General features: G+C 45.4%; 2 protein-coding genes across 5 annotated transcripts in view; both read left to right on the top strand.

Moving 5' to 3' along the window:
* The window catches only part of LOC109888350 (protein tweety homolog 2-like), an 81,017-nt gene extending 70,059 nt beyond the window's left edge, over positions 1-10,958 (top strand). For 2 of the 3 annotated variants that reach the window (XM_031821215.1, XM_031821217.1), the window contains 5 exons: positions 25-117; positions 349-491; positions 1,023-1,208; positions 2,298-2,376; positions 8,629-10,958. In XM_031821215.1, the coding sequence (XP_031677075.1) occupies positions 25-117; positions 349-491; positions 1,023-1,208; positions 2,298-2,376; positions 8,629-8,712 (585 nt within the window). In that variant the 3' untranslated portion in view covers positions 8,713-10,958. The remainder of the gene's footprint in view (positions 1-24; positions 118-348; positions 492-1,022; positions 1,209-2,297; positions 2,377-8,628) is intronic. The other variant, XM_031821216.1, reaches the window with a different exon arrangement.
* Positions 10,959-13,092: 2,134 nt separating this feature from the next.
* Positions 13,093-21,801, top strand: LOC109882641 (charged multivesicular body protein 6). Of its 2 annotated transcripts, none has more exons than XM_020474740.2 (8): positions 13,093-13,350; positions 13,810-13,919; positions 15,543-15,630; positions 16,876-16,962; positions 17,506-17,571; positions 17,721-17,801; positions 18,329-18,404; positions 19,181-21,801. In XM_020474740.2, exons 1-8 carry the CDS (start codon positions 13,285-13,287, stop codon positions 19,228-19,230), a joined length of 624 nt encoding a protein of 207 aa, XP_020330329.2. In that variant the 5' UTR covers positions 13,093-13,284; the 3' UTR covers positions 19,231-21,801. The 2 variants fall into 2 exon arrangements, with proteins under 2 accessions (XP_020330329.2, XP_020330328.2); XM_020474739.2 differs by having other exon boundaries at positions 13,116-13,350; positions 18,329-18,410; positions 19,181-19,507.
* The last annotated feature ends 2,729 nt before the right edge of the window (positions 21,802-24,530 follow it).

A 24,530-nucleotide genomic window follows, 5' to 3' on the forward strand; every position in this document is an offset into this window, starting at 1 on the left:
ACTGTCTTTACACCTTGTCTACAGAGAGATCTTCTGGGCATCCAGCGCCTGCTGAACTCTACAGAGTTCAACCTGAACCAGTTAACAGCCCTGCTAGACTGCAGGGGGCTCCATAAGGTGAGATGATTACCCTGACACGAGAGGACGTCATGGTTACAGTCAGAATGCTTCTGTAGAATGAGAACATACCCAGAGACACTTGAATGAAAAGACAAAAGGTGCTCTTAGGTTCTTTGAAATCCCCCCAAAACTATTATCTCACAACACTCCACTTTGTGACTTTGTGAAATAGAAAAGGAGTTATAACCTTAACAGTGAGGGTAACAGTGAGGGTATGTTGTGTTGTAGAACTACCTGGATGGTCTGATGGGGGTGTGTTATGACGGGGTGGAGGGTCTCCTCTACCTCTGCCTCTTCTCTCTGCTGTCGGTCAGTGCCTTCTGTGCCATGCTGTGTGCCATCCCCCGGGCATGGACCCTCATCACCAGCAGGTAGGCACTGGTAACACTGTATCCTGTCTATGTGTGTTCAACCTACCTGTAACCACATCCCCAACCCCAACCTTGACCTTTACGCCTAAGCCTAACCAAATAAGGTCTGGGAGATTCACGGCCTAAAAGATGTCTGCTATAGTGGTTATTCTGTGTTTATAGGTTTCAATGAACAATGTTGATGTTAGACCAGTGGAGGCTGCTGAGGGGAGGACGGCTCATAATACTGTCTGGAAACGGAGAAAATGGAATGGCATCAAACACCTGGAAACCATGGAAACCATGTGTTTGATGTACTTCATAGAATTCCACCGACTCCAGCTCCAGCCAATACCATGAGCCTGTCCTCCCCAATTAAGGTGTCACCAACCTCCTGTGTGCTAGAGGGCCTGGATGTTGATGTTAGAGGGCCTGGATGTTGATGCTAGAGGGGCTGGATGTTGCTTTGGGCACCATTGTGCCCTTCCTTTAAATGAAACTAACAGAAAGCCTGGCGCTGACTGACTGTGTTCCCCCCTGTGGGGATCTCAGGGACAGGGCCTATGACGACATCGATGAGGAGGATCCGTTTAACCCCCAGGCCCGTCATATGACCTTCAACCCCAGCAGAGCCAGCCATGTACACAGCTTCTGTAGCTACAGCAGCAGTCTGGACAGCCAGGCCAGTCCACACCCTCCATCACAGACTGCCGCCATCCTCCCCACCTCAGAGTACATGTAAGTAGAGAGAGGAGGTGCGGTAGGGTGTCTGTGTGTCCCTGTCCGTATCTGTGTCCATGTCTGTGTCCATGTGTCTGCGTGTCCCTGTCCGTATCTGTGTCCATGTCTGCGTGTCCCTGTCCGTATCTGTGTCCATGTCTGTGTCCATGTGTCTGCGTGTCCCTGTCCGTATCTGTGTCCATGTGTCTGCGTGTCCCTGTCCGTATCTGTGTCCATGTCTGTGTCCATGTGTCTGCGTGTCCCTGTCCGTATCTGTGTCCATGTCTGCGTGTCCCTGTCCGTATCTGTGTCCATGTCTGTGTCCATGTGTCCCTGTCCGTATCTGTGTCCATGTGTCTGCGTGTCCCTGTCCGTATCTGTGTCCATGTGTCTGCGTGTCCCTGCCCATATCTGTGTCCATGTGTCTGTGTGTTCCTGTCCGTATCTGTGTCCATGTCTGCGTGTCCCTGTCCGTATCTGTGTCCATGTCTGTGTCCATGTGTCTGCGTGTCCCTGTCCGTATCTGTGTCCATGTCTGTGTCCATGTGTCTGTGTGTCCCTGTCCGTATCTGTGTCTATGTCTGCGTGTCCCTGTCCGTAACTGTGTCCATGTCTGTGTCCATGTGTCTGCGTGTCCCTGTCCATGTCTGTGTCCATGTGTCTGCGTGTCCCTGTCCGTATCTGTGTCCATGTCTGCGTGTCCCTGTCCGTATCTGTGTCCATGTCTGTGTCCATGTGTCTGCGTGTCCCTGTCCATGTCTGTGTCCATGTGTCTGCGTGTCCCTGTCCGTATCTGTGTCCATGTGTGTGTGTCCCTGTCCGTATCTGTGTCCATGTGTGTGTGTCCCTGTCCGTATCTGTGTCCATGTGTGTGTGTCCATGTCTGTGTGTCTGGAATAAGCAGCACTGTGTTTGTTTTATCAGATAAGTTGACTCTCTCTCTGTTTCTCTTTCTCTCTCTCTCTCTCTCTCTCTCTCTCTCACTCTGTCTGTTTCTCTTTCTCTCTCTCTCTCTCTCTCTCTCTCACTCTGTCTGTTTCTCTCGGCTCTCGAAATCTCTCACTCTCTCTCTCTGTCTGTCTCTCCTCCCATCTCTCTCTCCTATAGGAATCAGTCCATGCTGTTTGGAGGGAACCCTCGTTATGAGAACGTTCCTCTGATCGGAAGGGGATCCCCGCCACCCTCGGTGCGTTGGCCACTAACATTAGAGGCCAGGTCCCTCGTGTGATGATGTCACTGACATTAACATTAACAGGGCTCCGTTCTACTGAAGGACCACTGATACACTCATGTATAGAGTTACTGTCTGTAGAGCCAGACGCCAGACAGGTCCCTTAGATAATGGCATCAACACTAACACATATTGTACTGAAGGACCACAGACATTCTCCAAGACACCCTGCTGCCTTCACTGTGTCTACCATACAGTATCCACAACCTGACAGAAACCTCCTGTGGGAGGCAGGTAGCCTAGCGTTTAAGAGTGTTGGGCCAGTAACCGTAAGGTCACTGGTTCAAATCTCTGAGCTGACTATTTGATGTGCCCTTGAGCAAGGCACTTAACCCTAATTGCTCCTGTAAATCTCTCTGGATAAGAACGTCTGGTCCAGATAATTGGCCCAGTCCTAAATCGTCTCCTAAAACCTGCACCCTATGCACTTGTGATCCACCTTGCTATCTGATAGGCTATCTGGACGTTGCGTCATATTGCTTATACCAATCAAATACTCTCAAATACTACTCGCTGCTAATGAGCGTAGAGAGAGGCTAGCCTGCTAATGACCCTAGAGAGAGGCTAGCCTGCTAATGACCCTAGAGAGAGGCTAGCCTGCTAATGACCCTAGAGAGATGCTAGCCTGCTAATGAGCGTAGAGAGAGGATAGCCTGCTAATGTCCCTAGAGAGATGCTAGCCTGCTAATAAGCATAGAGAGATGCTAGCCTGCTAATGACCGTAGAGAGATGCTAGCCTGCTAATGTCCCTAGAGAGATGCTAGCCTGCTAATGACCCTAGAGAGATGCTAGCCTGCTAATGACCGTAGAGAGAGGATAGCCTGCTAATGTCCCTAGAGAGATGCTAGCCTGCTAATGAGCATAGAGAGATGCTAGCCTGCTAATGACCGTAGAGAGATGCTAGCCTGCTAATGACCCTAGAGAGATGCTAGCCTGCTAATGAGCGTAGAGAGAGGCTAGCCTGCTAATGACCCTAGAGAGATGCTAGCCTGCTAATGAGCGTAGAGAGATGCTAGCCTGCTAATGACCGTAGAGAGGATAGTCTGCTAATGAGCGTAGAGAGATGCTAGCCTGCTAATGACCCTAGAGAGATGCTAGCCTGCTAATGACCGTAGAGAGATGCTAGCCTGCTAATGACCCTAGAGAGAGGCTAGCCTGCTAATGACCCTAGAGAGATGCTAGCCTGCTAATGACCCTAGAGAGATGCTAGCCTGCTAATGAGCGTAGAGAGATGCTAGCCTGCTAATGACCATAGAGAGGATAGTCTGCTAATGACCGTAGAGAGATGCTAGCCTGCTAATGAGCGTAGAGAGATGCTAGCCTGCTAATGACCGTAGAGAGGATAGTCTGCTAATGAGCGTAGAGAGATGCTAGCCTGCTAATGACCGTAGAGAGGATAGTCTGCTAATGACCGTAGAGAGATGCTAGCCTGCTAATGACCCTAGAGAGAGGCTAGCCTACTAATGACCCTAGGGAGAGGCTAACCTGCTACTGACCGTAGAGAGAGGATAGCCTGCTAATGACCGTAGAGAGATGCTAGCCAGCTAATGACTGTAGAGAGAGGCTAGCCTGCTAATGACCGTAGAGAGAGGCTAGCCTGCTAATGACCGTAGAGAGATGCTAGCCTGCTAATGACCGTAGAGAGATGCTAGCCTGCTAATGACAGTAGAGAGATGCTAGCCTGCTACTGACCGTAGAGAGAGGTTAGCCTGCTACTGACTGTAGAGAGAGGTTAGCCTGCTAATGACCCTAGAGAGATGCTACTGTAATGTTACAGTATGGTAATGGTAATGTTACAATATTACTGGTAATATTACAGTATGACCTGACAGGTAATGTTACAGTATGACCTGAATGGTAATATTACAGTATGGCCTGACTGGTAATGTTACAGTATGACCTGAATGGTAATGTTACAGTATGGCCTGACTGGTAATGTTACAGTATGACCTGACTGGTAATGTTACAGTATGACCTGACTGGTAATGTTACAGTATGACCTGACAGGTAATGTTACAGTATGACCTGACTGGTAATGTTACAGTATGACCTGACTGGTAATGTTACAGTATGACCTGACTGGTAATGTTACAGTATGGGCTGACTGGTAATGTTACAGTACGGGCTGACTGGTAATGTTACAGTATGACCTGACTGGTAATGTTACAGTATGACCTGACTGGTAATGTTACAGTATGACCTGACTGGTAATGTTACAGTATGGGCTGACTGGTAATGTTACAGTATGACCTGACTGGTAATGTTACAGTATGACCTGACTGGTAATGTTACAGTATGGGCTGACTGGTAATGTTACAGGATGTTGCTGTGAATCAGAACCATTGTTCTAGTGCTGCTGTGTGCAGGGAGAGAATCAAACTCTTCAGAGTCAGAACACTTAGTCTCTTCTTACACACAGACACGTGCGTGCAAGGGAGACTACAGAGCACTTAAGTCTGCACAGAAGTCAAGACAAGAGTACTTCTTGTTCTACAGAACACAGGGTGTGCTGCATACCCTGCCATGAGAGGAGAGGCCCAGTGGTGGTGTTATTAGAACTGAACAGCTACAATGTCAGCCGCTGTTTAATAGATGATATCGCTAACACACAGGGTCAGTCTCTGGCATCAGGAAACAAGTGGGACTAGATGATACCACTAACACACAGGGTCAGTCTCTGGCATCAGGAAACAAGTGGGACTAGATGATACCACTAACACACAGGGTCAGTCTCTGGCATCAGGAAACAAGTGGGACTAGATGATACCGCTGACACACAGGGTCAGTCTCTGGCATCAGGAAACAAGTGGGACTAGATGATACAGCTAACACACAGGGTCAGTCTCTGGCATCAGGAAACAAGTGGGACTAGATGATACCGCTAACACACAGGGTCAGTCTCTGGCATCAGGAAACAAGTGGGACTAGATGATACCGCTAACACACAGAGTCAGTCTCTAGCATCAGGAAACAAGTGGGACTAGATGATACTGCTAACACACAGGGTCTGTCTCTGGCATCAGGAAACAAGTGGGACTAGATGATACCACTAACACAGGGTCAGTCTCTGGCATCAGGAAACAAGTGGGACTAGATGATACCACTAACACAGGGTCAGTCTCTGGCATCAGGAAACAAGTGGGACTAGATGATACAGCTAACACACAGGGTCAGTCTCTGGCATCAGGAAACAAGTGGGACTAGATGATACCACTAACACACAGGGTCAGTCTCTGGCATCAGGAAACAAGTGGGACTAGATGATACTGCTAACACACAGGGTCAGTCTCTGGCATCAGGAAACAAGTGGGACTAGATGATACCACTAACACACAGGGTCAGTCTCTGGCATCAGGAAACAAGTGGGACTAGATGATACCGCTAACACACAGGGTCAGTCTCTGGCATCAGGAAACAAGTGGGACTAGATGATACCACTAACACAGGGTCAGTCTCTGGCATCAGGAAACAAGTGGGACTAGATAATACCACTAACACAGGGTCAGTCTCTGGCATCAGGAAACAAGTGGGACTAGATGATACCACTAACACAGGGTCAGTCTCTGGCATCAGGAAACAAGTGGGACTAGATGATACCACTAACACAGGGTCAGTCTCTAGCATCAGGAAACAAGTGGGACTAGATGATACCACTAACACAGGGTCAGTCTCTGGCATCAGGAAACAAGTGGGACTAAATGATACCACTAACACAGGGTCAGTCTCTGGCATCAGGAAACAAGTGGGACTAGATGATACAGCTAACACACAGGGTCAGTCTCTGGCATCAGGAAACAAGTGGGACTAGATGATACCACTAACACAAGGTCAGTCTCTGGCATCAGGAAACAAGTGGGACTAGATGATACCGCTAACACACAGGGTCAGTCTCTGGCATCAGGAAACAAGTGGGACTAGATGATACCACTAACACACAGGGTCAGTCTCTGGCATCAGGAAACAAGTGGGACTAGATGATACCGCTAACACACAGGGTCAGTCTCTGGCATCAGGAAACAAGTGGGACTAGATGATACCACTAACACACAGGGTCAGTCTCTGGCATCAGGAAACAAGTGGGACTAGATGATACCACTAACACACAGGGTCAGTCTCTGGCATCAGGAAACAAGTGGGACGAGATGCTAGGAAGCTGTCTTTTAAACAGATTCAATTCAGATGTGGGTTTATGTGGATCGATGGAACCTATTTATTCATGAAGCGTTATATATTCCACTGGATGTTTTTAAGCCGTTGCCAATATGCAGTTGTCCATCCTATATTGTAAAAATATAATATTTTTGGTACGAATGACAGAGACGAAAACCTGTTTGTGTGCCAATCATACTGTCCTTTTGGTTTTTCTACATCTACCATATAGGGTATAGGCCAGAACCTAACATATCTCTTCACGCTGTCTTAAAGAACACTTTGACATTTTTACAATCCTAACCAGACGTCTTACTCATATTTTGCTTCTAACTTTATTTTTATCTTTTCTGTTCCCCGTAGACATTTAGAAACAGTAAGTGTTCTGTTGTACACTACACACACCCTTACTGTACATTTACACTCCCTTTCCTTTGTTAAGGAGGATACACTACACACACCCTTACTGTGTACCTTTACACTCCCTTTCCTTTGTTAAGGAGGATACACTACACACAACCTTACTGTACCTTTACACTCCCTTTCCTTTGTTAAGGAGGATACACTACACACAACCTTACTGTACCTTTACACTCCCTTTCCTTTGTTAAGGAGGATACACTACACACACCCTTACTGTGTACCTTTACACTCCCTTTCCTTTGTTAAGGAGGATACACTGCACACACCCTCACTGTACCTTTACACTCCCTTTCCTTTGTTAAGGAGGATACACTACACACAACCTTACTGTGTACCTTTACACTCCCTTTCCTTTGTTAAGGAGGATACACTACACACACCCTTACTGTGTACCTTTACACTCCCTTTCCTTTGTTAAGGAGGATACACTACACACAACCTTACTGTACCTTTACACTCCCTTTCCTTTGTTAAGGAGGATACACTACACACACCCTCACTGTACCTTTACACTCCCTTTCCTTTGTTAAGGAGGATACACTACACACAACCTTACTGTGTACCTTTACACTCCCTTTCCTTTGTTAAGGAGGATACACTACACACAACCTTACTGTACCTTTACACTCCCTTTCCTTTGTTAAGGAGGATACACTACACACAACCTTACTGTGTACCTTTACACTCCCTTTCCTTTGTTAAGGAGGATACACTACACACAACCTTACTGTACCTTTACACTCCCTTTCCTTTGTTAAGGAGGATACACTACACACAACCTTACTGTGTACCTTTACACTCCCTTTCCTTTGTTAAGGAGGATACACTACACACACCCTCACTGTACCTTTACACACCCTTTCCTTTGTTAAGGAGGATACACTACACACAACCTTACTGTGTACCTTTACACTCCCTTTCCTTTGTTAAGGAGGATACACTACACACACCCTTACTGTGTACCTTTACACACCCTTTCCTTTGTTAAGGAGGATACACTACACACAACCTTACTGTGTACCTTTACACACCCTTTCCTTTGTTAAGGAGGATAGTTTCCTTTGTTGTACCGCTCTCATTCTCCTTCCGCCCGTCTAATAAGAGGTGGTTCTAAGTCTTACTTGTAATTCTTAGTTCTAGTTCTTAGTTCTAGTTCTTAGTTCTAATTATTGCTTTTGTAACCCTACAGCTCCGGAATGAGACTGACCATTATTAGCCCGTTATTAACCCACATTATTAGCTCGTTTGGTCCTGACCCCAATGCGATCTCTCTAAACTCTGTGACCTCTAACCTCCGGCGATGTTGTGTCCTCAGTGTGTTAACCTGTGAGTGGAACTTTTCATGTGATGTGCCCTCCCGCCACTAACCCAAATCTCGGCCACACGCCCCTCACCTTTGACCTCTGCCTGCCCTTCACCCGTGACCTGTGTCCTGCCGACTTTAACTACCTTGTAGTTCAGAACACTGAGTCGCACGTCTCTCTAACTTACCCACCACCTAGCACCTCCTAATCAAAACAAATGTCTGAAAATGTCAGAAAATTTTTCAAAGTTTGATTGATTGATTTGATTGAAACTATTTTTCTTTCACACAATTATGGGATCTAACGTGTCTTTTGTTCCTTCCTCCTGCAGTATTCTCCCAGAATGAGAACTACCTACCTGTCTATGACTGACGCACAGATCAGACACTTTGGGACAGACTTCCAGCAGGTATAGCCCCCAACTATGGCCTACTGGTCCCCCTCAGGAAGGGTCTGTCTGGGACTACCACTGTACTGAGGAAGGGTCTGTCTGGGACTACCACTGTACTGAGGAAGGGTCTGTCTGGGACTACCACTGTACTGAGGAAGGGTCTGTCTGGGACTACCACTGTACTGAGGAAGCAGAGTTTACAGATCACCCTGTCCATGGATGTCTCATCCTGCTCTCCTGGCCATCTGTTACTTAAATGCGGGAGGTATGGGGTCAATAATGGCTCAGGAACACACTGACACTCTCAAAGTCCTGTACTGTACGTGTAGAAACCAGGAGACTACATAGAACCCTGAGTGTAAAGTGCACTTGCATCTCTCCCCAAACAAACCAACAATTCAGTTATGTGTTTTCTTCAAATGTGAGTGTTCGTCTCGAGCCAGATCAGAAGACATGATTGTTATGAACCAAGTTGAACGTTTATATACTTTCCTGTGAGTGACGTCACCTTTGATGGATTTCAGGGGACAGCAAATAACCAGATTGATTTCCTTCACAGCCATAGACTGTTAAATGGTTATTACATGAACTGTCTTCAGTCTTCCCCAACCTGTCATCGCTATTACAAACTGTCATCTAACCAATCTAGCATTCAGCTCCTCTTACACTTGACGACACAGCTCTTACACTTGACGACACAGCTCTTACACTTGACGACACAGCTCTTACACTTGACGACACAGCTTTTACACTTGACGACACAGCTTTTACACTTGACGACACAGCTCTTACACTTGACGACACAGCTCTTACACTTGACGACACATCTCTTACACTTGACGACACATCTCTTACACTTGACGACACAGCTCTTAAACTTGACGACACAGCTCTTACACTTGACAACACAGCTCTTACACTTGACGACACAGCTCTTACACTTGACGACACAGCTCTTACACTTGACGACACAACCCAAAGTCTTCATGATGTCTTCCATCAGAGTGATGAGTCAAACTTGATGAAAACGGACCACGTATTTATTGTCACTTATCTTTCAGGTTATTCATTGATATCAAGGAATGGCGAATATAACGGACTTATTTTTAAATGTGACTGGAAAACAGATCATTTATTGAAATAGAGAAAAGGGTGCTGTCTAGAACCTAAAAGGGTTCTTTGGCTATCCACATAGGAGAGCCCTTTGAAGAACCCTTTATGGTTCCAAGTTAGAACCCTTCTGGTTCCAGGTAGAACCTTTAGGGGTTCCATGTAGAACCCCAAAAGGATGGAACTCAAGTGTTCTACCTGGAACCGGAAAGGGTTCTACCTGGAACCAAAAAGGGTTCTACCTGGAACCGAAAGGGATTCTCCTATGGGGACTGCCGAAGAACCCTTTTAGAACCCTGTTTTCTAAGAGTGTACTCTATATGTATGTGTAAGGGGGACTGAGGAGAAAGGATGCATGATGTTTCTAAAGCCTTTATTTCCTGTAACCTGATTCTCTCTGTTCTCTATGCTGTGTCATCCTGCATGCTGTGTCCTGCTCAATTCTAGCCTGGATCCCTGACTGAATATCAGTCCGTTTCATTATTGTGTCAGTGAACCATCAAAAGGAATAAAACAGTGATATTCAGTTTAGGTTCCATGCCAGTTCATTTCAGGACACCGAGGGCTTTACCGTAGCTTGGCATCTACACTGAATATTGCTCTGGTTCACTATTGTGTCACTTGAATCTGTGGCTGTGTCCCAATAATCTCTCACTTGTTCACTTCCCTGCATGGAAAGGAAATGACTGTTCCTCTAACCCGAGTCTACACCAATCCAATGCGTTGGAACTTGCAGGGAGTAGTGAATGAGTTCACACTTCAGGAGGATGGAGAGAGCATTGGGTTGCACCGTCTGAATTACAGTGATATTTCCTTTGGATTCTAGACTATCGGCCTACTGCCTGTACATTAGCATGTTAAACATTCCCTGGATTAGGATGAGAGGAAACCATCAACAACTGAAATGGTGTAGATGGTGAATTACTGGTAAGTATTATCACTGATGTGATGTTTGTTTACTACGAGTTGGACACAATCACAGTACTGCAGGGGCCCTTAACAGTCAGATAACCCGTCATTGTACAGTGTGGATTCTTTGTTGTGGTCATGCTTTTCTTCTTTGTTTGAAAATTCTCAACTACTGTTTATTTTCTGCGTTTGTTGAAGTATTGGACCAGGTGTATCAATTACATTTTAAAAATAAATGTAAAAAAGCTTTCTGTGTTTGTCTATTTTTACCTTTATTTAACCAGGCAAGTCAGTTAAGAACAAATTCTTATTTTCAATGACAGCCTAGGAACAGTGTGTTAACTGCCTGTTCAGGGGCAGAACGACAGATTTGTACCTTGTCAGCTCGGGTGTTTGAACTTGCAACCTTCCGGTTACTAGTCCAACACTCTAACCACTAGGCTACCCTGCCGCCCCCATATACAGTCTTTTAGATATACAGTCATTTAGATATACAGTCATTTATAGATTACACAATATTATACTGCACAAATATTACATATGAGTAATTTACCAGACACTCTTATCCAGAGTGACTTATAGTTAGTACATTCATCTTAAGGTAGCTAGGTGATACAACCCTATATTACAGTCATAGTAAGTACAACTTTCCCTCAATAAAGCAGCTATTAGCACAGTCACTGATAGTAAGAAAAGACAAGTGCAGGTGAAACCAAACCTATTTCAGTCCAAATCAAGCACTGGTAGTTAGTGTATCTAGCAAAGTGGTAAAACAGGTGAACCCAAACCTATTTCAGTCCAAATCAAGCACTGGTAGTTAGTGTATCTAGCCAAGTGGTAAAACAGGTGAACCCAAACCTATTTCAGTCCAAATCAACCACTGGTAGTTAGTGTATCTAGCCAAGTGGTAAAACAGGTGAACCCAAACCTATTTCAGTCCAAATCAAGCACTGGTAGTTAATGTATCTAGCCAAGTGGTAAAACAGAGGTGAACTGGCAAGCACAAAGACATGCCAGTATCAAAAGTGGTGTAGTCTGACACCTAGTGGACAGGTTCATGTTATTGTGGTAGCTGGCTCACCACCAGGTTGATGTTATTGGGGTAGCCGAGCCGGCCCACTACCAGGTTGATGTTATTGGGGTAGCCGAGCCGGCTCACCACCAGGTTGATGTTATTGGGGTAGCCGAGCCGGCTCACCACCAGGTTGATGTTATTGGGGTAGCCGAGCCGGCTCACTACGAGGTTGATGTTCTTGGGGTAGCTGAGCCGGCCCACTACCAGGTTGATGTTATTGGGGTAGCCGGCCCACCACCAGGTTGATGTTCTTGGGGTAGCCGAGCCGGCCCACTACCAGGTTGATGTTATTGGGGTAGACGAGCCGGCCCACTATCAGGTTGATGTACTTGGGGTAGCCGAGCCGGCCCACTACCAGGTTGATGTTATTGGGGTAGCCGAGCCGGCTCGGGGAGGCTTTGTACTTGTTATTTATAGAAATGTAGGAACCACTAGATGCCGATACAAGCTTGTTCCTGCAAAAGCAGGAACCACAGTTATAGTTAAGGCACACATGATTATAGATTGTAAGGTACACATCATTATAGATTGTAAGGTACACATCATTCTAGATTTTAAGGTACACATCATTCTAGATTTTAAGGTACACATCATTATAGATTTTAAGGCACACATCATTATAGATTTTAAGGTACACATCATTCTAGATTTTAAGGCACACATCATTCTAGATTGTAAGGATCACAGCATTATAGATTGTAAGGATCACAGCATTATAGATTGTAAGGCACACAGCATTATAGATTGTAAGGATCACAGCATTATAGATTGTAAGGATCACAGCATTATAGATTGTAAGGATCACAGCATTATAGATTGTAAGTCACACAGCATTATAGATTGTAAATCACACAGCATTATAGATTGTAAATCACACAGCATTATAGATTGTAAGTCACACAGCATTATAGATTGTAAGTCACACAGCATTATAGATTGTAAGGATCACAGCATTATAGATTGTAAGGTACACAGCATTATAGATTGTAAGTCACACAGCATTATAGATGTTAAGGCACTCGGCATTCTATATTTTAAGGCACTCACACACATAAGAGTTAGAAAGTGTCCCCACTACAACAAACAAATACTTAAATACATGTAATTTTGTCCTTGAAATATTTAATTGAAATACTGTAGAATTATATTAATTCCTATGGAGGACTGCTCCTACGCAAGGTTTTTCCACCTTTTTACTGGAGCGATTGGTGGTTGATCGGTTGCACCACTGGGGAGTGACAATATAGCCGACAGGTGGTTTCAAAGGCTCTCATTGGCTGATACATAGCATGCGCAATCCAGGGTTTACCGACGTCATTGAAATAAATGGACCTATCTCGGATGCCGTACTAAACCCGGACAGGATGTGGCTTTGAATTATGTTACCAGAATGTGTTAGCTAAGAACAACGACTTGTAAGCATAATGACAAAAACATGTTCCCCCAAGAAAAAATAGCTTTTGTATCAAAGTAGAGGATCGTGGCGGGGATGTGGCTACGTTATGGGAAACGTTTTCGGGAGAAAGAGTCGCCCTTCTCGAGTTACAGAACAAGACCGAGCGATTCTGGTCAGTTGTTGTTGCTAGCCTGTTTCAATAGTAGAGATGCTAGCTAGTTTGCTGGCCTGGATTAACTTTAGCTAGCTGTCTGATCTACACACTAACTTGGTAACAATTGCCTGCTAGCTACCGTTAGCTAGTTATCAACACCCAGGCGCGGTGTTGATAATGGGACAGATCATGGGACAGTCACAGTTGTTAAAACGATGACGTGACGTCTCAAAGTGATCAACAGTAGCTAACTAAATTAGATTAGCCAGCTGTGATCGCATCAGCACTGTCTGAGCCTGCAAATGACAGGGTGTGACAGGTATTTATAGCTAACTAGCTAGGGACTGTAGCCAGCTAACTATTTTCATGGCAGAATTATATTGTAGGTCACTAGCTATCTATATGGTAAACAATGTTCAGAAAAGAGTGTATTGAGACGGTGTCTGGTTATCCCGTTGTGTATGTTCAACTCTCCAGCAACTGAAACAGCAGAGAGATAAACTGAAGCACTACCAGAAGAGAGTCACCCTGCAGCTGGAGAAGGAGAGGAGTCTGGCCAAGCAGCTGCTGAAGGATGGAAAGAAAGAGTGAGAATGGATACTTCACTTGTTCAGGCATCATCTAGGCTATAGGTCCCAGATGTGTTTGTTCTGTCTTGTTGTAATGTTTCCAGGTTAAATGAAGACCGTCGCAGTTGTTGAAGTCAGTGGATTAGTACACGTTGTAACAGGGAGATGCCTCCAGCACAGAAGCAGAGCAAAATAACGAGCCGTTTCTGAGCCCTTAATAACCAGTGTCCTCAGAACTGGCACCTTTAGACTGGCTCCCACACTATCAGCACGTAGAACTGTCTCCCACACTATCAACACGTAGAACTGGCTCCCACACTATCAGCACGTAGAACTGGCTCCCACACTATCAGCACGTAGAACTGGCTCCCACACTATCAGCACGTAGAACTGGCTCCCACACTATCAGCACGTAGAACTGGCTCCCACACTATCAGCACGTAGAACTGGCTCCCACACTATCAGCACGTAGAACTGGCTCCCACACTATCAGCACGTAGAACTGGCTCCCACACTATCAGCACGTAGAACTGGCTCCCACACTATCAACACGTAGAACTGGCTCCCACACTATCAGCACGTAGAACTGGCTCTCACACTATCAGCACGTAGAACTGGCTCCCACACTATCAGCACGTAGAACTGGCTCCCACACTATCAGCACGTAGAACTGGCTCCCACACTATCAGCACGTACAACTGGCTCCCATACTATCAGCACGTACAACTGGCTCCCACACTATCAGCACGTACAACTGGCACCTTTCGACTGGCTCCAACACTATCAGCACGTACAACTGGCACCTTTAGACTGGCTTCAACACTATCAGCACGTAGAACTGGCTCCCACACTATCAGCACGTAGAACTGGCTCCCACACTATCAGCACGTAGAACTGGCTCCCACACTATCAGCACATAGAACTGGCTCCCACACTATCAGCACGTAGAACTGGCTCCCACGCTATCAGCACGTAGAACTGGCTCCCACACTATCAGCACGTAGAACTGGCTCCCACACTATCAGCACGTAGAACTGGCACCTTTAGACTGGCTCCCACACTATCAGCACGTACAACTGGCCCCTTTTAGACTGGCTCCCACACTATCAGCACGTAGAACTGGCTCCCACACTATCAGCACGTACAACTGGCACCTTTTAGACTGTCTCCCACAATATCAGCACGTACAACTGGCTCCCACACTATCAGCACGTACAACTGGCTCCCACACTATCAGCACGTACAACTGGCTCCCACACTATCAGCACGTACAACTGGCTCCCACACTATCAGCACGTACAACTGGCTCCCACACTATCAGCACATAGAACCGGCCATAACATTCAACCTTGCACCAATACAATCCTGTGTATTACAGAATGGAAAAGTAGAATACATTGTGTTAACCACTTAACTGCATATGAACGTTATTCATCTTAGATGTCCCATTATACTAGCAAACAGCTGGGACTAAGATATATCAAGTCTAGTCAAATCACCAATGCATGCATATCACCAGAATCTAACTGTTGAATTGTGGACTGACTGAATCTGATCAATGCATGACTTTATGATAAGCAAAATAAACACTTGTAATGTAAGGACTTGGTTTATTGTGCAGTGTGTTCTTCCACTCTGTAGGAAGGCACTGGTTCTTCTCAAGAAGAAGCGTTATCAGGATCAACTGCTAGACAAGACTGAGAACCAGATATCAAACCTGGAACGCATGGTGAGGCTGAGGCTCTTCTTGGGTCCTATGGTTTCATTGACTTTTATAGAATGTAACTACATTGATGTCATGTTTTGCACAGCCAACCTCTGTTCTAAAAGGTTTCCTGGCTGGGTATATCTTGGATGTTCTGTATGGTGAACGCTATCTTCACGTACTGATGTGTTTTTACAGGTTCCAGTGCTGGGTTCTCCTATCTTAACGTACTGATGTGTTTTTACAGGTTCCAGTGCTGGGTTCTCCTATCTTAACGTACTGATGTGTTTTTACAGGTTCAGTGCTGGGTTCTCCTATCTTAACGTACTGATGTGTTTTTACAGGTTCAGTGCTGGGTTCTCCTATCTTAACGTACTGATGTGTTTTTACAGGTTCAGTGCTGGGTTCTCCTATCTTAACGTACTGATGTGTTTTTACAGGTTCCAGTGCTGGGTTCTCCTATCTTAACGTACTGATGTGTTTTTACAGGTTCAGTGCTGGGTTCTCCTATCTTAACGTACTGATGTGTTTTTACAGGTTCCAGTGCTGGGTTCTCCTATCTTAATGTACTGATGTGTTTTTACAGGTTCAGTGCTGGGTTCTCCTATCTTAACGTACTGCTGTGTTTTTACAGGTTCCAGTGCTGGGTTCTCCTATCTTAACGTACTGATGTGTTTTTACAGGTTCCAGTGCTGGGTTCTCCTATCTTAACGTACTGATGTGTTTTTACAGGTTCCAGTGCTGGGTTCTCCTATCTTAACGTGCTGATGTGTTTTTACAGTTTCAGTGCTGGGTTCTCCTATCTTAACGTACTGATGTGTTTTTACAGGTTCCAGTGCTGGGTTCTCCTATCTTAACGTACTGATGTGTTTTTACAGTTTCAGTGCTGGGTTCTCCTATCTTAACGTACTGATGTGTTTTTACAGGTTCCAGTGCTGGGTTCTCCTATCTTAACGTACTGATGTGTTTTTACAGGTCCAGTGCTGGGTTCTCCTATCTTAACGTACTGCTGTGTTTTTACAGGTTCCAGTGCTGGGTTCTCCTATCTTAACGTACTGATGTGTTTTTACAGGTCCAGTGCTGGGTTCTCCTATCTTAACGTACTGATGTGTTTTTACAGGTTCCAGTGCTGGGTTCTCCTATCTTAACGTACTGATGTGTTTTTACAGGTTCCAGTGCTGGGTTCTCCTATCTTAACGTACTGCTGTTTTTTTACAGGTTCAGTGCTGGGTTCTCCTATCTTAGCATGTAGTGTAAATGTTTTCACAGGTTCAAGACATTGAGTTTGTCCAGATCGAGATGAAAGTCATTGAGGGGCTGAAGGTTGGAAATGACTGTCTGAAGAGTATGCATGAGGTAGGTTATGGTTCGCTTCTTAGTCTAGGGTTTTCTATGGGGGAATCTGCTCTTCCTCAGAATACAAGTGAGTCACATGACAGACTAAGCACACGTTCACAGTCACACATTCACGTGTGGTTAGGCATGCACACACACTCACACAGGTGTAAGACATTCAGCTCAGTGTCCTAAGTGTTAATAAATAAACCTTCCACTGGCATGTAACCTTTTATGTGATCTGCACCCCAGAAGAACAGACGGTGTGTTAGCCAGCGTCACTGTGCACATTGTTTGAAGATTAAAGGATTAGGTTCCAAATCCCTGACTACAGCGAGCCTAGTGGTGTGACTGCTGCTCCGTATCCTGGGTTACTCTGTCTGGCTGGCTGGCTGGCTGGCTGTCTGGCCACAGCCTGCTCAGTGAATTCTTCTCTTTAAGAGAGACAATGTTTAATCTCTCTCTCACACACACACACACAGAGAGAGACAGAGACAGAGAGAATAAGTAAACTAGAAGACTTTCTGCTCCTAACTTGACATTGTCCCTGTCTCGTCCTCTCAGGCCATGTCACTAGAGGACGTGGAGAGGATCATGGATGAGACCCAGGATGCTATAGAATACCAGAGGGTGAGTTTCTCTGTTCCCATGGTGTCCTCAATCAATTGGATATACCCCTTTTTACAGTCCTAACTCTTAATCCATCCCAAGTACTTCAGTCTTCAGTGTAGTGTGTGTTGCTGCCCAGCTGACATGCTCTGCTCTGGTTGATCCTACAGCAAATAGATGAGCTGCTGTCAGGCTCCCTGACTCAGGAGGATGAGGATGCTGTGCTATCTGAGCTGGAGGCTATCACTCAGGTGTGTATCATACTGAGCTACATCAGTCTCCTCTGGCTGTTATCTGAGCTGGAGACTATCACTCAGGTGTGTATCATACTGATCTACATCAGTCTCCTCTGGCTGTTATCTGAGCTGGAGACTATCACTCAGGTGTGTATCATACTGAGCTACATCAGTCTCCTCTGGCTGTTATCTGAGCTGGAGGCTATCACTCAGGTGTGTATCATACTGAGCTACATCAGTCTCCTCTGGCTGTTATCTGAGCTGGAGACTATCACTCAGGTGTGTATCATACTGATCTACATCAGTCTCCTCTGGCTGTTATCTGAGCTGGAGACTATCACTCAGGTGTGTATCATACTGATCTACATCAGTCTCCTCTGGGTATAATACCAGGAGGAAGAGGGTGGTGAAACAACACCTGCCATGGAGGACCAAAACACTTCTGGTTTTCTTTTCCACCTGGTAGTTAATTGCACTTAACTGGTTGACCTGATCAAGTCCTGTTTAACCTGTGTAACCGTTGTCTCCCTCTACCGCTGCAGGGAGAAGATGTAGAACTTCCAGAGGTCCCCACTGAGCCTCTACCAGAGGTTCCAGAACCAGCTGAGACAGAGCCAGGTAACGGTACTGTCTACCCTGTTACATTACCTCAATCAGTATGATGGTAGTAGTACTGTCTACCCTGTTACATTACCTCAATCATTATGATGGTAGTAGTACTGTCTACCCTGTTACATTACCTCAATTATTATGATGGTAGTAGTACTGTCTACCCTGTTACATTACCTCAATCATTATGATGGTAGTAGTACTGTCTACCCTGTTACATTACCTCAATCATTATGATGGTAGTAGTACTGTCTAACCTGTTACATTACCGCAATCATTATGGTGGTAGTAGTACTGTCTACCCTGTTACATTACCTCAATCATTATGATGGTAGTAGTACTGTCTACCCTGTTACATTACCTCAATCATTATGATGGTAGTAGTACTGTCTACCCTGTTACATTACCGCAATCATTATGATGGTAGTAGTACTGTCTTTACCCTGTTACATTACCTCAATCATTATGATGGTAGTAGTACTGTCTAACCTGTTACATTACCGCAATCATTATGATGGTAGTAGTACTGTCTACCCTGTTACATTACCTCAATCATTATGATGGTAGTAGTACTGTCTACCCTGTTACATTACCTCAATCATTGTGGTGGTAAGTATTGACAGTCTCACAGTAAAAGCTGATCTAGGAACAGTTTGACCTTTTTAGGTAATTTATTAATAGGATTATATGGACAGAGGGACAGAGGGACCTGATCCTAGATCAGCACTCTTACTCTGAGACACATTGTAGATACAATCCCTGACCATGTTTTCTTTGTTCTCAAGAGAGAAGACCAGCAAGGAACAAGGAGAACAGAGAGATGCTGGCAGCGTAGAGACAAGACTCAACAATAACAACAGTAGCTGGAGCTAGTCCAACTGACTCAATAACAGTAGCAGCTGTGGATGGAGTTAGTCCAACTGACTCAATAACAGTAGCAGCTGTGGATGGAGTTAGTCCAACTGACTCAATAACAACAACAGTAGCTGTGGATGGAGTTAGTCCAACTGACTCAACAACAACAACAGTAGCTGTGGATGGAGTTAGTCCAACTGACTCAATAACAACAACAGTAGCTGTGGATGGAGTTAGTCCAACTGACTCAACAACAACAACAGTAGCTGTGGATGGAGTTAGTCCAACTGACTCAACAACAACAACAGTAGCTGTGGATGGAGTTAGTCCAACTGACTCAACAACAACAACAGTAGCTGTGGATGGAGTTAGTCCAACTGACTCAACAACAACAACAGTAGCTGTGGATGGAGTTAGTCCAACTGACTCAACAACAACAACAGTAGCTGTGGATGGAGTTAGTCCAACTGACTCAACAACAACAACAGTAGCTGTGGATGGAGTTAGTCCAACTGACTCAACAACAACAACAGTAGCTGTGGATGGAGTTAGTCCAACTGACTCAACAACAACAACAACAGTAGCTGTGGATGGAGTTAGTCCAACTGACTCAACAACAACAACAGTAGCTGTGGATGGAGTTAGTCCAACTGACTCAACAACAACAACAACAGTAGCTGTGGATGGAGTTAGTCCAACTGACTCAACAACAACAACAACAGTAGCTGTGGATGGAGTTAGTCCAACTGACTCAACAACAACAACAACAGTAGCTGTGGATGGAGTTAGTCCAACTGACTCAACAACAACAGTAGCTGTGGATGGAGTTAGTCCAACTGACTCAACAACAACAACAACAGTAGCTGTGGATGGAGTTAGTCCAACTGACTCAACAACAACAACAACAGTAGCTGTGGATGGAGTTAGTCCAACTGACTCAACAACAACAACAACAGTAGCTGTGGATGGAGTTAGTCCAACTGACTCAACAACAACAACAGTAGCTGTGGATGGAGTTAGTCCAACTGACTCAACAACAACAACAACAGTAGCTGTGGATGGAGTTAGTCCAACTGACTCAACAACAACAACAGTAGCTGTGGATGGAGTTAGTCCAACTGACTCAACAACAACAATATCAACAGTAGCTGTGGATGGAGCTAGTCCAACTGACTAGTCCAATTGACTCAACAACAACAATAACAGTAGCTGTGGATGGAGTTAGTCCAACTGACTCAATAACAACAACAACTGTGGATGGAGTTAGTTCAACTGACTTAATAACAACAGTAGCTGTGGATGGAGTTAGTCCAACTGACTCAACAATAACAACAGTAGCTGTGGATGGAGCTAGTCCAACTGACTCAATAACAGTAGCAGCTGTGGATGGATCTAGTCCAACTGACTCAACAATATCAACAGTAGCTGTGGATGGAGCTAGTCCAACTGACTCAATAACAGTAGCAGCTGTGGATGGATCTAGTCCAACTGACTCAATAACAACAACAGTAGCTGTGGATGGAGCTAGTCCAACTGACTCAATAACAACAACAGTAGCTGTGGATGGAGTTAGTCCAACTCACTCAATAACAACAACAGTAGCTGTGGATGGAGTTAGTCCAACTGACTCAACAACAGTAGCTGTGGATGGAGTTAGTCCAACTGACTCAACAACAACAATATCAACAGTAGCTGTGGATGGAGCTAGTCCAACTGACTCAACAACAACAACAGTAGCAACAGTAGCTATGGATGGAGCTAGTCCAACTGACTCAATAACAACAACAGTAGCAACAGTAGCTATGGATGGAGTTAGTCCAACTGACTTAATAGCAACAACAGTAGCAACAGTAGCTATGGATGGAGCTAATCCAACTAACTCAACAACAACAACATCAACAGTAGCTATGGATGGAGCTAGTACAACTAACTCAATAACAACAACAGTAGCAACAGTAGCTATGGATGGAGCTAGTCATCATGCTGGTCTCTCACTGGATGGAGGAGCAGAATCCATCCATCCAGACTCACTCTGCTGGGCTGTCCAGTCCCTGATCCCCCCCTCTGTCTCATAGAATGGAGTGCAGGTACAGAAGTACACATTCCTCTTCGTAAAAACGTTATTGTCCCAACGCTGAACAATATGATTTGTAGCAAAAACAGGAACAAATGTGTACACACACAGATGTGTACAAGCAGACACACACACACCCCGTGGCCTAGGAGAACATTAGTGCTGAAGTCTCCTCTGGTCCCCGAGGCCAAGGAGAACATTAGTGCTGAAGTCTCCTCTGGTCACCGAGGCCTAGGAGAACATCTGTGCTGAAGTCTCCTCTGGTCACTCTGTTTGTAATGATGAATTAAACACTAAAGGGAAAATGATTGCCGTCTCTCAGTATATGGTTTGGATTGATTGGTAACATGTTGTCACTGTACAAATTCCTTTATAATTCACACGACTGAAAAATGAAGTGAGACGTAACCGAAGATAATGTCATTTTAAAACCCTTGTTCTCCATAATTAAAAGGCAGAGCTTTGATTTACAGACAACTCTGTGTCTCGCTCTTTTCACCTCATCTCCTGTTGTACTCTGCTAGGTCGATAACAATTTTTATTTATTTTACCTTTATTTAACCAGGCAAGTCAGTTAAGAACACATTCTTATTTTCAATGATGGCCTGGGAACAGTGGGTTAACTGCCTGTTCAGGGGCAGAATGACAGATTTGTACCTTGTCAGCTCGGGGGTTTGAACTAGCAACCTTCCGGTTACTAGTCCAACGCTCTAACCACTAGGCTACCCTGCCACCCCTCCACTCTAACCACTAGGCTACCCTGCCGCCCCTCCACTCTAACCACTAGGCTACGCTGCTGCCCCTCCACTCTAACCACTAGACTACCCTGCCGCCCCTCCACTCTAACCACTAGACTACCCTGCCGCCCCTCCACTCTAACCACTAGACTACCCTGCCGCCCCTCCACTCTAACCACTAGGCTACGCTGCTGCCCCTCCACTCTAACCACTAGACTACCCTGCCGCCCCTCCACTCTAACCACTAGACTACCCTGCCGCCCCTCCACTCTAACCACTAGACTACCCTGCCGCCCCTCCACTCTAACCACTAGACTACCCTGCCGCCCCTCCACTCTAACCACTAGGCTACGCTGCCGCCCCAAGTGAAACACAGCACAACTAATTACACCACATTTTAATATTCATGCATCAGTCATATTTGATTGTTGTTTTTTTAGCAACATGATCCCTTTTCATAGATGCTCACTGAAGACCATATTCAGTGTTTCGTATATATAATCTCACCACAAGGTGGCACTAGACACCAGTGAGAGAGTTCTCAGAACCAGTTTGGAGACGTAAGTGTTTTTGGCAAAGAAAAGAGAGGCCCAATCCCAAATCAACCCCTAGAACCTATTCAGAGAGGAGTTGATTGGTATAAGCAGTGGGGTGAAACTTTCCCCCAGGTCAGGGGTAGGCAGCCCTGTTCCTGGAGAGCCGCAGGATTGTGCTTTAAACCAACCTGGAAGACTAGTAGGTGTGTTGAATTTAGTAATTTGCTGAACTGATCAATTAGCTCAATTGGTCAGTTCAGTGATTGACTAAATTCAACACACCTGGTCTTCCAGGTTGGTTTAAAGCACAATCCTGCGGCTCTCCAGGAACAGGGCTGCCTACCACTGAGCTAGCCTATCAGAGGGCACATTGGTCCAGGAACAGGGCTGCCTACCCCTGAGTTAGCCTATCAGAGGGCAAGTTGTAGCTATTACCATATTGCTCCACTCTAGGGGTCAATGTGGGATTGGGCTGTGATGTGTGTGAGACGTTTTATCCAGGTGAGAGAGCCACTGCATTGTTTACAGCCAGGACTCTACACTAAACAGAATACATGGAATGAACAATGAGCTAACACCAATTACCCACTCTGAACAATATCACCCACGGACGGTGCTATGGAAAACAATTAGTTTGCCCCCATGGGTTTCCTACCTTACATAATGCTATTGTATACAGCTCTCAAACTTAACTCAGGACCTTGAAGCCAGTTCCATTGCATTATTTACATTGTTCCCTTCTAATCAGGGACTGACTTAGACCTGGGATTACGTTGTTCCCCTCTAATCAGGGACTGACTTAGACCTGGGATTACATTGTTCCCCTCTAATCAGGGACTGACTTAGACCTGGGATTACGTTGTTCCCCTCTAATCAGGGACTGATTTAGACCTGGGATTACGTTGTTCCCCTCTAATCAGGGACTGACTTAGACCTGGGATTACATTGTTCCCCTCTAATCAGGGACTGACTTAGACCTGGGATTACGTTGTTCCCCTCTAATCAGGGACTGATTTAGACCTGGGATTACATTGTTCCCCTCTAATCAGGGACTGACTTAGACCTGGGATTACATTGTTCCCCTCTAATCAGGGATTGATTTAGACCTGGGATTACATTGTTCCCCTCTAATCAGGGACTGATTTAGACCTGGGATTACATTGTTCCCCTCTAATCAGGGACTGACTTAGACCTGGGATTACATTGTTCCCCTCTAATCAGGGACTGACTTAGACCTGGGACACCAAGTGGGTACAATTGAATTATCAGGGGGAACAGAAAACCAGCTGTCTCTGTACCTCATAGGGTAAGAGTTGTACACCCCTGGTATAGGGTACAACGTTTTCTATCCAAATGTGTTTATGCAGATGGTTGTATATTGTTATTGTAGAGCATGTTTATATGACCAGAGGATAAGGTATTGTTGCTGTATTTAAAGAGGGTACAATATGCTGGACCTGTCTGACAGTCAAACATTAGAACACAAAGCTATGATGTCATTGTGTGGGTTAGTAGAACTGTTCCCACAACAGTCCACTTACTGGCCTAGTCATGGTGAGGACAGGAGTATTGGCACTGGCATCTCTCTCCCACTCTCTGACTGACTACCTGTCTCCCTCTGAGCAGTATACCACAGCTCTGTCTACCTGTCTCCCTCTCTGAGCAGTATACCACAGCTCTCTGCCTACCTGTCTCCCTCTCTGAGCAGTATACCACAGCTCTCTGTCTACCTGTCTCCCTCTCTGGGCAGTATACCACAGCTCTGTCTACCTGTCTCCCTCTCTGAGCAGTATACCACAGCTCTCTGTCTACCTGTCTCCCTCTCTGAGCAGTATACCACAGCTCTCTGTCTACCTGTCTCCCTCTCTGAGCAGTATACCACAGCTCTCTGCCTGGCTGGCTGGAGCCCAAGTCAGATGTGGACTGGATTCCA

The sequence above is a fragment of the Oncorhynchus kisutch genome, unplaced genomic scaffold (genome assembly GCF_002021735.2).
Source record: "Oncorhynchus kisutch isolate 150728-3 unplaced genomic scaffold, Okis_V2 scaffold3923, whole genome shotgun sequence".
NCBI classification, from domain to species: domain Eukaryota; kingdom Metazoa; phylum Chordata; class Actinopteri; order Salmoniformes; family Salmonidae; genus Oncorhynchus; species Oncorhynchus kisutch.

Bases quoted from the DNA above. Each gene is read 5' to 3' on its own strand.
- LOC109882641 (XM_020474739.2), top strand. From the start codon at position 13,285: ATGGGAAACGTTTTCGGGAGAAAGAGTCGCCCTTCTCGAGTTACAGAA. The intron at 15,631-16,875 runs GTGAGGCTGAGG...ATGTTTTCACAG, and splicing joins TATCAAACCTGGAACGCATG to GTTCAAGACATTGAGTTTGT. The intron at 17,572-17,720 runs GTGAGTTTCTCT...TTGATCCTACAG, and splicing joins ATGCTATAGAATACCAGAGG to CAAATAGATGAGCTGCTGTC.